Raw genomic sequence first — 12,021 nt, forward strand, 5'->3', positions numbered from 1 at the left:
CCACGGGGGGGGGGGGGGGGAGGAGGCGCCCGTTCTTTCCCACGGGGGAGGGGGGAGGCGCTCTTTCTTCCCAGAGGGAGGGGAGAGGAGGCGCCCGTTCTTTCCCACGGGGGGGGGGGGGGGAGGGAGGAGGCGCCCGTTCTTTCCCGCGGGGGGGGGGGGGGGAGAGGAGGCGCCCGTTCTTCCCGCGGGGAGGGGGGGGAAGGCGCCCGTTCTTCCCACGGGGGGGGTGGTGGAGGAGACAGTGAGAAGGCTGCAGTGAGATGTGCTGATGGCAATGTGCTTTTATTAAAAAAAATGTTCAAAAATTAAACAGCTACAAAGAACTACAAAAATGGCCGAGTGCCAATGTTTTTTTCACACTGAGCATGCGCGAACGCTCCAATGCGCACGCGCAGCGTTGCCAGCAGGAAAAAAACTAATTTAAATAGTACCCGCCCCCTCCCACTTACAAAATCGGCGCGAGTGTAGGTTCCGCCCCCCTGGGCGCCGCGCCAGGCAGACAAGGAGCTGCAGAACACTCCAGAATCGCGATTTTTTTTTTTTAGGCGCGAAAAACGGGCGCCCAGCTCGGAGGGGTGCCCGTTTTTTATCGTGTGGAAACTTGGGCCCATAGAAAGTAGGTGCAGGAGTAGGCCATTCGGCTCTTCGAGCCTGCACCACCATTCAATATGATCATGGCTGATCATGCAACTTCAGTACCCCATTCCTGCTTTCGTTCCATACCCATTGATCCCTTTAGCTGTAAGGGGTCACTAACTATATATATCTAACGAACTGGCCTCAACAACTCTCTGTGGTAGAGAATTCCACAGGTTCACAATTCTGAGTGAAGAAGTTTCTCCTCATCTCAGTCCCCGGGCTGGCAACACCTTGATTTTAAAATTTTCATCTTTGTTTTCAAATCCCTCATGCCTACAACCCTCCAAGATCTCTGCGTTCCTCCAATTCTGGCCTCTTGCGCATCCCCAATTTTTCATTGCTGCACCAATGGTGGCCATGCCTTCAGCTGCCTGGGCCCTAAACGCTGGAATTTCCTAACTAAACCTTTCTATCTCTCTCTTCTATTGAATAGATTGGGCTATACTCTCTGGAGTTTAGAAGAATGAGATGTGATCTCATTGAAGCATGTAAGATTCAGGGCGGGATTGATGGGGTAGATGCTGAGAGGTTGTTTCCCCTGGCTGGAGCGTCTACAACTAGGAGACATAGTCTCAGGATAAGGGGTAGGCCATTTAAGTCTTGAGATGAGGAGGAATTTCTTTGGATTTTTGGAATTATATTGGATCTGTGGATGTGTGTTGATTATATTGGAGGCTGACATAGATTTTTGGACTTTGGGGGAATCGACGGATTTTAAAAAATCAGGTCAGGTGATGTTGGTGTCTCTGACGGGGTCGGCATAGATTGCCCTCGAGGGTGGTGAGCTATCTTCTTGAATATACCTGGGCCATTTCAGAGGACAGTTAAGAATCAACCACATTGCTGTAGGTCTGGAGTCACATATAGGCCCCGACCGGATAAGGACTGGAGTGAACCAGTTGGATTTTTACGACAATCAGTGGTCATCATTACGGATACTAGTTTTTTTATTCCAGATTTATTTAATTGAATTTAAATTCACAGCTGCCGTGGTGGGATTTGAACTCATGTCTCCGGATCATTAATCCAGGCCTCTGGATTTATAGTTCAGTAACATAACCACTATGCTACCGTATCCCTTGGGGATCGGGAGGGAAAGTGGAGTTGAGGTCATAGTTCAGCCATGATCTCACTGAATGGCGGTGCAGGCTTGAAGGGCCATATGGCCGACTCCTGCTCTTAATTCTTATGTTCTCCTTTAAGATGCTCCTTACCTCTTTGACCAAGCTTTTGGTCACCTGTCCTAATATCTCATTGTGGCTCAGTGTGAAATTTTGTTCCTGTAAAGCGTGTTGGGACATTTTACTACATTAAAGGCAAGTTTTTATACCGCAGTGTGGGTCAGGAACAGAGAGCTGACCGTATCCTGTCCTTCCTTTTGTTTTGAGGTGAAGTGGAGCGGGACTGATGCCAGTTCCTGGATAAACTATATTGTTTTTATATCAGAGCTTCAGCAACACCGTTGCCTTTCTAATTCTCACAATTGAAAGTTCTACAAAGAATAAATTTCAAACCTTGTAAAAATACCTTGCAATAATATTGTACTTTGAATGGCACACTCTGTCTCGGTTCTAAAACTTGCTCCGCGGGAGCCCTGCACATAACGAGATGTGTTGTCGCGAATGCTCTGCATTGCTCCTTAAAATGTCGCATTGGCATTATTACCAAATGCATCTATGCTTTAGGAAAAATGTTACTGTGAACCAAAACACTTCAGTTGTATACCTCTTGTGTGATACTCACGATTCATCACCTCAGGAAGTCCCCTTGCCACTAATGACTGACCTGTAACCAGCAATACATCACATAACTCGAATAGCGCTGCCTGAAAGGGCGCTGGAAGTGGATTCAATAATAAAGAAAAAGACTTGCATTTATATAACGTCTTTCACAACCACCGGACGTCTCAAAGCGCTTTACAGCCAATTAAGTACTTTTGGAGTGTAGTCACTGTTGTAATGTGGGAAACGCGGCAGGCAATTTGCACACAGCAAATTCCCACAAACAGCAATGTGATAATGACCAGATAATCTGTTTTGGTGATGTTGATTGAGGGATAAATATTGGGCAGGATTCCTCTGCTCCTGATTGAAATAATGCCATGGGATCTTTTACGGCCACCTGAGAGAGCAGACGGAACCTTGGTTTAATGTCTCATCCAAAAGACAGCACCTACGACAGTGCAGCGCTCCCTCAGCATTGCACTGGGAGTGTCCCTGAAGTGGGACTTGAACCCAAAACCTTCTGACTCCAAGGCGAGTGTGCTACCCACTGAGCCACAGCTGACACTGTGCTGTAATAACTTTTAGGAAAAGAATTGGATAAATACTTGAAAAGGAGACGTCTGCGGGGCAAGAGCATGCAGGGGGAGTGGGACTAATTGGATCGCTCTTACAAAGACCCGGCACAGACACAATGGGCCGGATGGCCTCTTTCTGTGCTGTCTGACTCCGACAGAACCTATGTTTGTAAGCAGGACATCTATTCATTGCGCTGCTGGATGTTTTTTCCACAATTCAAGTGGATGCATTAAGAAAAGTTAACACCATCCCGCTTTCGTAGAATCTTCGTGATAACTAGGAAAGGCATTGTTGCTCCTGTGGAGGGTAAGCAACGTTCAGCACCTCCTGTTTTGGTCTTGTAATTTCTGTGTTGTTGGAGAACACAGTGGGAAGCTGTTTAACCTATGCCGCCTCCAGGCCAGGTCCAAGATCACCCCAAACCTCTGTCGTTGAGCTACAGTATGCGGACGATGCCTGTGTCTGCGCACACTCTGAGGCTGTACTCCAGGATATAGTTGTTGTCTTCACCGAGGCATATGAAAGCATGGGCCTTACGCTTAACATCTGCAAGACAAAGGTTCGCCACCAGCCTCTCCTCGCCGCACAGCACTGCCCCCCAGTCATCAAGATTCACGGCGCGGCCCTCGACAACATGAACCATTTCCCATACCTCAGCAGCCTTTTATCAACAAAGGCAGACATTGATGCGGAGATTCAACATCGTCTCCAGTGCGCCAGTGCAGCCTTTGGCTGCCTAAAGAAAAGTGTTCAAAGACCAGGCTCTCAAATCTACCATGGTCTACAGGTCTGTAGTAATACCTGCCCTCCTGTATGGATCAGAGGCATGGACGATGTACAGAAGACACCTCAAGTCACTGGAGATATATCACCAACGATGTCTCCGCAAGATCCTGCAAATCCCCTGGGAGGACAGGCACACCAACATCAGTGTCCTCGACCAGGCCAACATCCCCAGCATTGAAGCACTGATCACACTCGATCAGCTTCGCTGGGCAGGCCACATAGTTCGCATGCCAGACACGAAGCTCCCTAAGCAATTGCTCTATGTGGAGCTCCTTCACGGCAAACGAGCTGAAGGTGGGCAGCGGAAACGGTACAAGGACACCCTCAAAGCTTCCCTGGTAAAGTGCGACATCACCACTGACACCTGGGAGTCCCTGGCCGAAGACCGCCTGAGTTGGAGAAAGTGCATCCGGGAGGGTGCTGAGCTCTTCGAATCTCAATGCCGTGAGCATGAAGAGGTCAGGCGCGGGTAGCGGAAGGAGCGTACGGCAAACCAGCCCCACTGACCCCTTCCCTTAACGAATGTCTGTCCCACCTGTGACAGGGTCTGTGGCTCTCGTATTGGACTGTTCAGCCACCAAAGGACTCACTTTAGGAGTGGAAATAAGTCTTTCTCAATTCCGAGGGACTGCCTATGATGGTATTCATTGCGCTGCTGGATGTTTTTTCCACAATTCAAGTGGATGCGTTAAGAAAAGTTAACACCTTCCCTTGTAGAATCCTTGTGATAACTAGGAAAGGTATTGTTGCTCGTGTGAAGGGGAAGCACCATCCAGCACTTCCTGTTTTGGTCTTGTAATTTCTGTGTCATTGAAGACTATTTTCAGAATTCTTTCCTTTCCCTCCCTCTTCTCTCTTCTCTCTCTTTCCCCCCCCCCCCCCCCCCCGAAAAAAAAAGCTGTTGAGGCTGGGGGTGGATTTAATTTTTGAAACTGACATTGATAGATTTTTTGTTACGTAGCCAAGGCGGGTAAATGGAATTAAGATACAAATCAGCCGCGATCTAATTGAATGGCGGAGCAGGCTCGTGATTGCGGAATTGCCTCCTCCTGTTCCTATGTTTCTAAAGTAGCAAGTGTCTTTTTTAAAACTACGGCAAACAAGTTCAGTTTAAAAATAATCGTTAACGATGGGCTATTTGGCGCTCGCTCAATTTAGCGTTTAAAAATGCCTTATTCATCAGTCTGAGAGAATCTCTCCGGGTCTGGTCTTCCCCGAGTACCAGCTTTTCCAGTGTATCTGTGTGGCAATAGTTTAAAGACTTTTCAGTCTCTTCCGGACCTCCATCGTCTGTTGCGTCCTGTGTGCTGTGAAAACCATTGTGCTTGCTTCCTTAATCGTACCAAGTCGTGCTCACCCATCACTCTGTGCTCACTGACCTACATTGGTTCCCGGTCCGGTAACGCCTTCATTAAAAAATTCTCATCCTTGTTTTCAATCCCTCCATGGCCCTCACCGCTCCCTATCTCTGTAACCTCCTCCCGCCCTACAACTCTCCGAGATCTCTGCATTCCTCCAATTCTGGCCTCTTGCGCATCCCCAATTTTCATCGCACTACCATCGGTGGTCATGCTTTCAACTGCCTGGGCCCTAAACTCTGGAATTCCCTCCCTGAACCTCTCTGCCTTTCTACCTCTCTTTCCTCCTTTAAGAGGCTCCTTCAAGCCGACCTCTTTGACCAAGTCTGCACTAATAGCTCTGTGGCTCGGTGTCAAACTTTGTCTGATAACGCTCCGGTGAAGTGCTCTGGGATATTTTACTACGTTAAATGCGCTATATAAATACAAGTTGGTGTGAGAGAATACTGCAAACCTGCTACCAGTGACACATTGACTGGGTAAGAGCGCTCTGCTACTGGAGATCTGTCCTCGACCTGCTTACTTTGCACTAATTGCAGGTGGTTACTAATTAGATCTATTTACTTTTTACATGTTAATCAATCTGGTTTAAAGCAGTGTTAAGACTAAAGTGTCATAGATGTGTGAAATTTTCATTATCACCTACAATTACACAGTACAGTTATGAATGTTGCATCTGGAGAGAGATATTTCAGTCATTTAATATTGGGGCGAAGTAATGGTGAACAGTTTGGTGTGATCGAAGACAGAAATTTGCATTTCTATAGCGCCTTTCATGATCTCAGGACATCCCAAAGCATTTTACAGACAATGAAATACTTACCGAAATGTTGCAATGTAGGAAACGCGGAAGCCAATTTGCGCAGAGCAAGCTCTCACAAATAGCTATTCGATAAATGACAAGATCATCTGGTTGAGGGATAAATCTTGGCCTCAGCACTTCAGGGAGAACTCCCCAGTTTGTTCCTTCGAAATAGTGCCATGGGATCTTTTACTGCACCTGAGAGAGCAGAGGGAGTCTCGGTTTAACATCTCATCTGAAAGTTGGCACCTCCGACGGCGCGGCGTTCCGGGCGGCGTTCCCTCGGCGCCGCGGTGTTCCCTCAGCGCCGCCCCTCCGACGGCGCGGCGTTCCCTCGGCGCCTCCCCTCCGACGGCGCGGCGTTCCCTCGGCGCCGCCCCTCCGACGGCGCGGCGTTCCCTCGGCGCCTCCCCTCCGACGGCGCGGCGTTCCCTCGGCGCCGCCCCTCCGACGGCGCGGCGTTCCGGGCGGCGTTCCCTCGGCGCCGCGGTGTTCCCTCAGCGCCGCCCCTCCGACGGTGCGGCGTTCCCTCGGCGCCGCCCCTCCGACGGCGCGGCGTTCCCTCGGCGCCGCCCCTCCGACGGCGCGGCGTTCCCTCAGCGCCTCCCCTCCGACGGCGCGGCGTTCCCTCGGCGCCGCCCCTCCGACGGCGCGGCGTTCCCTCGGCGCCTCCCCTCCGACGGCGCGGCGTTCCCTCGGCGCCGCCCCTCCGACGGCGCGGCGTTCCCTCGGCGCCTCCCCTCCGACGGCGCGGCGTTCCCTCGGCGCCGCCCCTCCGACGGCGCGGCGTTCCCTCGGCGACGGCGCGGCGTTCCCTCGGCGACGGCGCGGCGTTCCCTCGGCGCTTGCTGAATTGTCGACCTGAATTATGAATTTAATTAAGCGCGCACAAATATTTTGCACATTACGACATCGTGGTTTGAATGTCATTTTCCTTCCTCACGCTGGTGTTCGTGCATTCAGTCTGGTGACAGACTCGAGTAATGATATGAGTCTGACTTGAGGGCAGTGAATCTGCTGCAATCTTGTGTTGCAAACAAAATACACCAAGCACATGATCAGCAGCAGGCCATCGAGAACATTTTTTTTTGTTACTTTGAGAATTCTCAGTTGAGTGTGGTGTATATTGTGCTGCTGAGCTTGAATGCTTGGTTCCAATGGCCACCAGTGTGAGGTGGCATGTGGAGGTTAAATGTAAGCTAGGTGTAAAGCCAGAGTACACCACAATACTTGCTGGCCCCGTCTGTTTTTGCAAATTAGTGCTGACATTTCTTTAATGTACCAAAAAGATCGCAAAATAGAGGTGTGATATAAATGCACTCCATTCTCCTTTTGTGTGTTGCAAACGTTCTCGTCACATTGTGCGCACACTTGGGTTGGTATCATCTTGTCTCAAATAGAGCGTTTGCACTACTCTCATTTTGTTCCTGTTTGAACAGAGGCCTCTTGTATAAAAATTGAGTTGCATTTCTATAGCGCCTTTCACGTCGCCGGGACGTCTCAAAGCGATTTACAGCCAGTGAAGTACTTTTTGAAGCAAAGTCACTGTTGTAATGTGGGAAACGTGGCAGACAATTTGCGCACAGCAAGCTCCCACAAACAGCAATTTGATAATGACCAGATAATCCGTTTTAGTGATGTTGATTGAGGGATAAATTTTTCTTGAAATCTTTTACATCCACCTGAGAAGGCAGACTCAGTTTAACGTCTCATCCGAAGGACGGCATCTCTGACAGTGCAGCACTACCTCAGCACTGCACTGGGAGTGTCCGCCTGGATTATGTGCTCCAGTCTCGAGTGGGACTTGAACTTGCAACCTTCTGACTCTGTAACGAAAGTGCTACCCACTGAGCACGATCAGCTGATCTCAGTGGCTGCATGTGGTGGTGGGTCAGGTCACCTCAGTGTCCTGGTTTGGGGGAGTGGAATATCATCCAAGGTTCCCCCACTCCTGATCATTCTCCAAAGTCTCCCATTGTGAAGGGGGCCTGTCTGGACAGTGAATGACCATTGGGCTTGCTTGTATTTCCGCACTGGATTGAAGATGCATTTTGAAGAAGTGACACTTGAGCACGGAAGGGGTAAAGTTAGTCATTCCTAAGTCCTAACCAGGGAATTCAGCTGGGAAAAGTGCACGTGTGGACAGGATTAGTGGGCTGGACTGTGACTTTCAGCTGTCTCGATTCACGCGTTGCAATGGGGAGTGGCTGCTGAGAATAGAAAGCATCCCTGAAAACTTGGATCGAAAAATGGATTTTGAAACACTTTTTGAAGGCGGAGTGGGAAGTCGAGAGGCAGAGGAATATAGGCAGGTCGTTCCAGAATTAAGGTTTGAGGAGGTTGGCAGTGGTGGGGTGAAACAAGTGTCTGCTGTGGGGGGGGTGGCGGGGGGTAGAAAGAGAATTGCAAAAAAGCCTTGGCATATGGGAAGGGGCTAGAAAACAGGAGAAGGTTTCACAGAGGGGCCTGGGTGACAAGGAGACAGTGGAAGATGTGGACAAAAATGTTCAATATATATTGTGTTGGAGAGACAGCGAGCCATTGCAAACTAGATTGGCGAACCATCCTTAGTATGGGATGGGGAATGCAGGATGCTGTGCGAGTGGATTTTATGGAGGATGGGAGATCACCATGGAAAGTGTTGGAATTTCAAGACTATGGGTGACAAGAACACAGGAGGAGGCCATTCAGCCCCTCGAGTATGTTCACCATTCAGTTAGATCATAGTTGATCTGTATCTTAACTCCATTTACCCATCTTGGTTCCGTAACCCTTAATACCCATGCCTAACTAAAATCTATCAATCCCAGTCTTGAAATTTTCAATCGCCCCCCCCGCCCCCCAGCCTCAGCAGCTTTTTGGGGGAGAGAGTTCCAGAGTTCCACTGCCCTCTGTGTGAAGAAGTGCTTCCTCCCTGCCCACCCCCCCAGAGGAAATGGTTTCTATCTACCCTATCGAATCCTTTCATCATTTAAACATTAGATCACCCCTTGATCTTCTCTACCTGAGAGAATACAGGCCTGGTCTATGCAACTTGTCCTCATAACGTTCAGCTCAGTGTGGAGAAAGTTTCTGTGCAAGTCGGTGCCTTCAGTTGGGGTGGGGGCAGAGAGGTTGTTACTGAACTATTCCTGTCACTTAGACCTCACTGACCCAGTCCAGTGACCTCACCTAGTGCGATAGATATTTCCTTGTATCTTGCGTGTTTTTGCAATCCGATTATTTTATCTTTTTGTAACGTTATTTTGCTTTAGTGTTGCAAAAGAGTTCTCTTGTACTGGGTTTGTGAAATGTTCTGCGGTCCTGTGTGATAGTAACTGTTCATTCAGTGAAATGCTTACTGTTTTGACGGCAGCTGTCAGTTACTGATAAACAACTAGCATTGCTGTTTCCAGTGATACTGGTTCCTATGCAGTGCCGAGAATGTAGTGAATACGTGCATGCTCTGTTCAATATCTTCCATCCCATAGAATTTCAAGCCAGTCCTCCCAGATGCGAGTGGGTCCATGGGATTGGGGTGGGGGGAGATCCTAGAGCGTCTTTGAATCCATCAGATTTCCATATTTTGCTAAAACTGATGAACACTGTTCACTGATGATCAGTTTTTTTTAGTAATGACATTTGCTCTTTGCGTAGCTCTTACTGTTTTATTGGAAATCAGGGTGGGGTTGGGGGAGGTTCCCAGCAGTGTTAATAAAGTTTGATAAATGACTGCTTCATGTGAAGAACCCTACTGGGTTGTGTCCCTGTAGGGTATGGGCTCTTGTCTATAGAGGAAACCCTTCAGAGACTGACACTTGATTGCTGTGAAGCTGTGGCCAGTGTGAGTTAGAGTCTACTGCACAGAGACAGACTGTTTGGGCCAACTTATCTATGACGGCGCTTGTGTTCCTCCCACCTTACGTCATCTCACCCTTCATATCAGCATTTCCTTCTACACCCCATGTGTTTATCCAGCTTCCCCTTAAATGCATCGATACGATTCACCTCAACCACTCCCTGTGGCAGCGAGTTCCACATTCTCGCCACTCTCTGGGTAAAGAGGTTTCTCCTGAATTCCCTGTTGGATTATTAGTGATGCTTGTTTGGTGTGTTGTATTTTTCTCTTCCCCCATTTATGTTGTCTTCACCCCCAATATAATGGGAATACCTAGCCGTAATTATGGAAGATGTAGCCTGATCCCTGGGCTCCATCATTGGAATTGGTCACTCGATGGCGTCAAGTTGGCTTCCTCTCGAGTTCCTTTCCCTCTTTGTGGGAGAAGCGGATGGCCTCGGCTTGGCAGTTCCCACTCTGGAATGGGTGGGGGGGTGGCAGAGGGGGATGGGGGGGCAGTATGTATTTGATTATCAATCTCTTTCTCTTCCCCCCCCCCCCCACCCCCCACACCATGGCTGGTGCTTGATGGTTCTCTGAGAACTTGCCATTTTGGTGCAGATCTAAGTTCTAAAGCTAAATGGTAGCGGCACCTTAGTGTTATTGGAAAGAGAGGAATAACTGCAACGCATTGAGGAGGGGATGGAAGAGTTGGGAGGCATGTGCACTGGGCGGAAAATATTCAATTGATGAATGCAATGTTTGAAGTTTCATTGTTCTAATGTAGAGTATGAAATGGAGCCATATGATTTGTCTGCTGGTTATTTGGTTAACCAAGATGTGACGTTGAACCAGTAAACCTTCTGTTCTTTTTGTCTGCAGTGTAACTACTAGTTCCGAAACTTGGTAAGATTTCAGAAGAGATAATGAACCTAATGTTAACCTCCGTGTCCGAGGTCCCACAACCTAAGCCAGGTACCCACGAGGTGCTTCAGATTTTAGGTGGGAAAGGGTCTTGCAATAGTTGATATAGAACTGCTAAAATATTCCATCTTTAAATTCTTTTAAAACCAGCATGGCAGTTGGAAGAATTTTTTCTGAACGAGGTTCATTGATGTGGTGCTCAGAATTATGAACGGTTTTGATAGAATAAATAAGGAGAAACAGTTTCCAGTGGCGGGAGGGTCGATAACCAGAGGGACAAAGATTGAAGGTAATTGGCAAAAGAACCAGGGGCGTCATGAGGAAACATTTTTTACGCAGCGAGTTGTTGTGATCGAGAACGCACTGCCTGAAAGGGCGGTGGGAGCAGATTCAATAATAACTTTCAAATGGAAATTGGGTAAATAATTGACGGGGAAAATTTGCCGGGCTGTGGGGAAAGAGCAGGGGGGAGTGGGACTGATTGGATCGCTCTGTCACAGAGCTGGCACAGGCTCGATGGGCTGAATGGCCTCCTGTGCTGTATGATTCTATGAGTTGAAGGGCCAGGGATTGTAATGAAAAGCACCAGTAAGGGTGAAAAAGGGCAGGCGAGTTAAGTGTTGAATAGTTGACACCAAGTTTGGGATTAGATTATAGGGCGAAGGAATGAAGGAGCTATCCTTTTTTGGGAATAATGAGTTTGAGGTGAGGCCATGGTTTGGATGAAGGGAAAAAGATCACGGGGGGGCGAAGTAATTTGACCTTATGACGCAAGTGGGAAAGATTCTAAAGGTTGGAGCTGAAGAAATCAGCTCGTGGTTTTACAAACAAACCTTTGGAATTTTCAAGATGTTACAGCGGAGAGCTATTTCAGCAACAGCCGCTTTGTCTTCATAGTGTTGACCTCTATTTTTGTGTCTGTGTTCCTATCAATCATAGTGCAAAAACTTGGGATGAGGGCAGAGGTTAGGGTTTAAGCAATGGAAGAAATTCTTCAATGGCTCAACTTCAGCTCAGCAAAAATATCCTTTGGAGCAGTTGGGTTCTCTGGACCTCACGTAGATTCAGTTGAACTATGTAAAAGACAGACATGCATTTCTAACAGCGCCTTTCATGACCACCGGATGTCTCAAAGCGCTTTACAGCCAATGAAGTACTTTTGGAGTGTAGTTTCTGTTGTAATGTGGAAACGCGGCAGCCAATTTGCGCACAGCAAGCTCCCACAAAAAGAAATGTGACAGTGACCAGATAATCTATTTTTGTTATGTTGATTGTTGTTAGTTATTGCCGGAAGTTATGCTGAGACATTAAACCAAGGCCCCGCCTGCTCTCAGGTGGATGTAAAAGATTCCATGGCACTATTTCGAAGAGGAGCAGGAGAGTTATGCCCGG

At 48.3% G+C, this 12,021-nt stretch overlaps 1 protein-coding gene across 1 annotated transcript in view; it reads left to right on the plus strand.

The window, feature by feature from the left end:
- The window catches only part of LOC139278230 (Wilms tumor protein 1-interacting protein homolog), a 20,089-nt gene extending 9,526 nt beyond the window's left edge, over nucleotides 1-10,563 (plus strand). The window contains exon 2 of the mRNA XM_070896873.1: nucleotides 10,493-10,563. Within this exon, the coding sequence (XP_070752974.1) occupies nucleotides 10,493-10,563 (71 nt within the window). The remainder of the gene's footprint in view (nucleotides 1-10,492) is intronic.
- The last annotated feature ends 1,458 nt before the right edge of the window (nucleotides 10,564-12,021 follow it).

This window comes from Pristiophorus japonicus, chromosome 13 (genome assembly GCF_044704955.1).
Source record: "Pristiophorus japonicus isolate sPriJap1 chromosome 13, sPriJap1.hap1, whole genome shotgun sequence".
Lineage (NCBI taxonomy): Eukaryota > Metazoa > Chordata > Chondrichthyes > Pristiophoridae > Pristiophorus > Pristiophorus japonicus.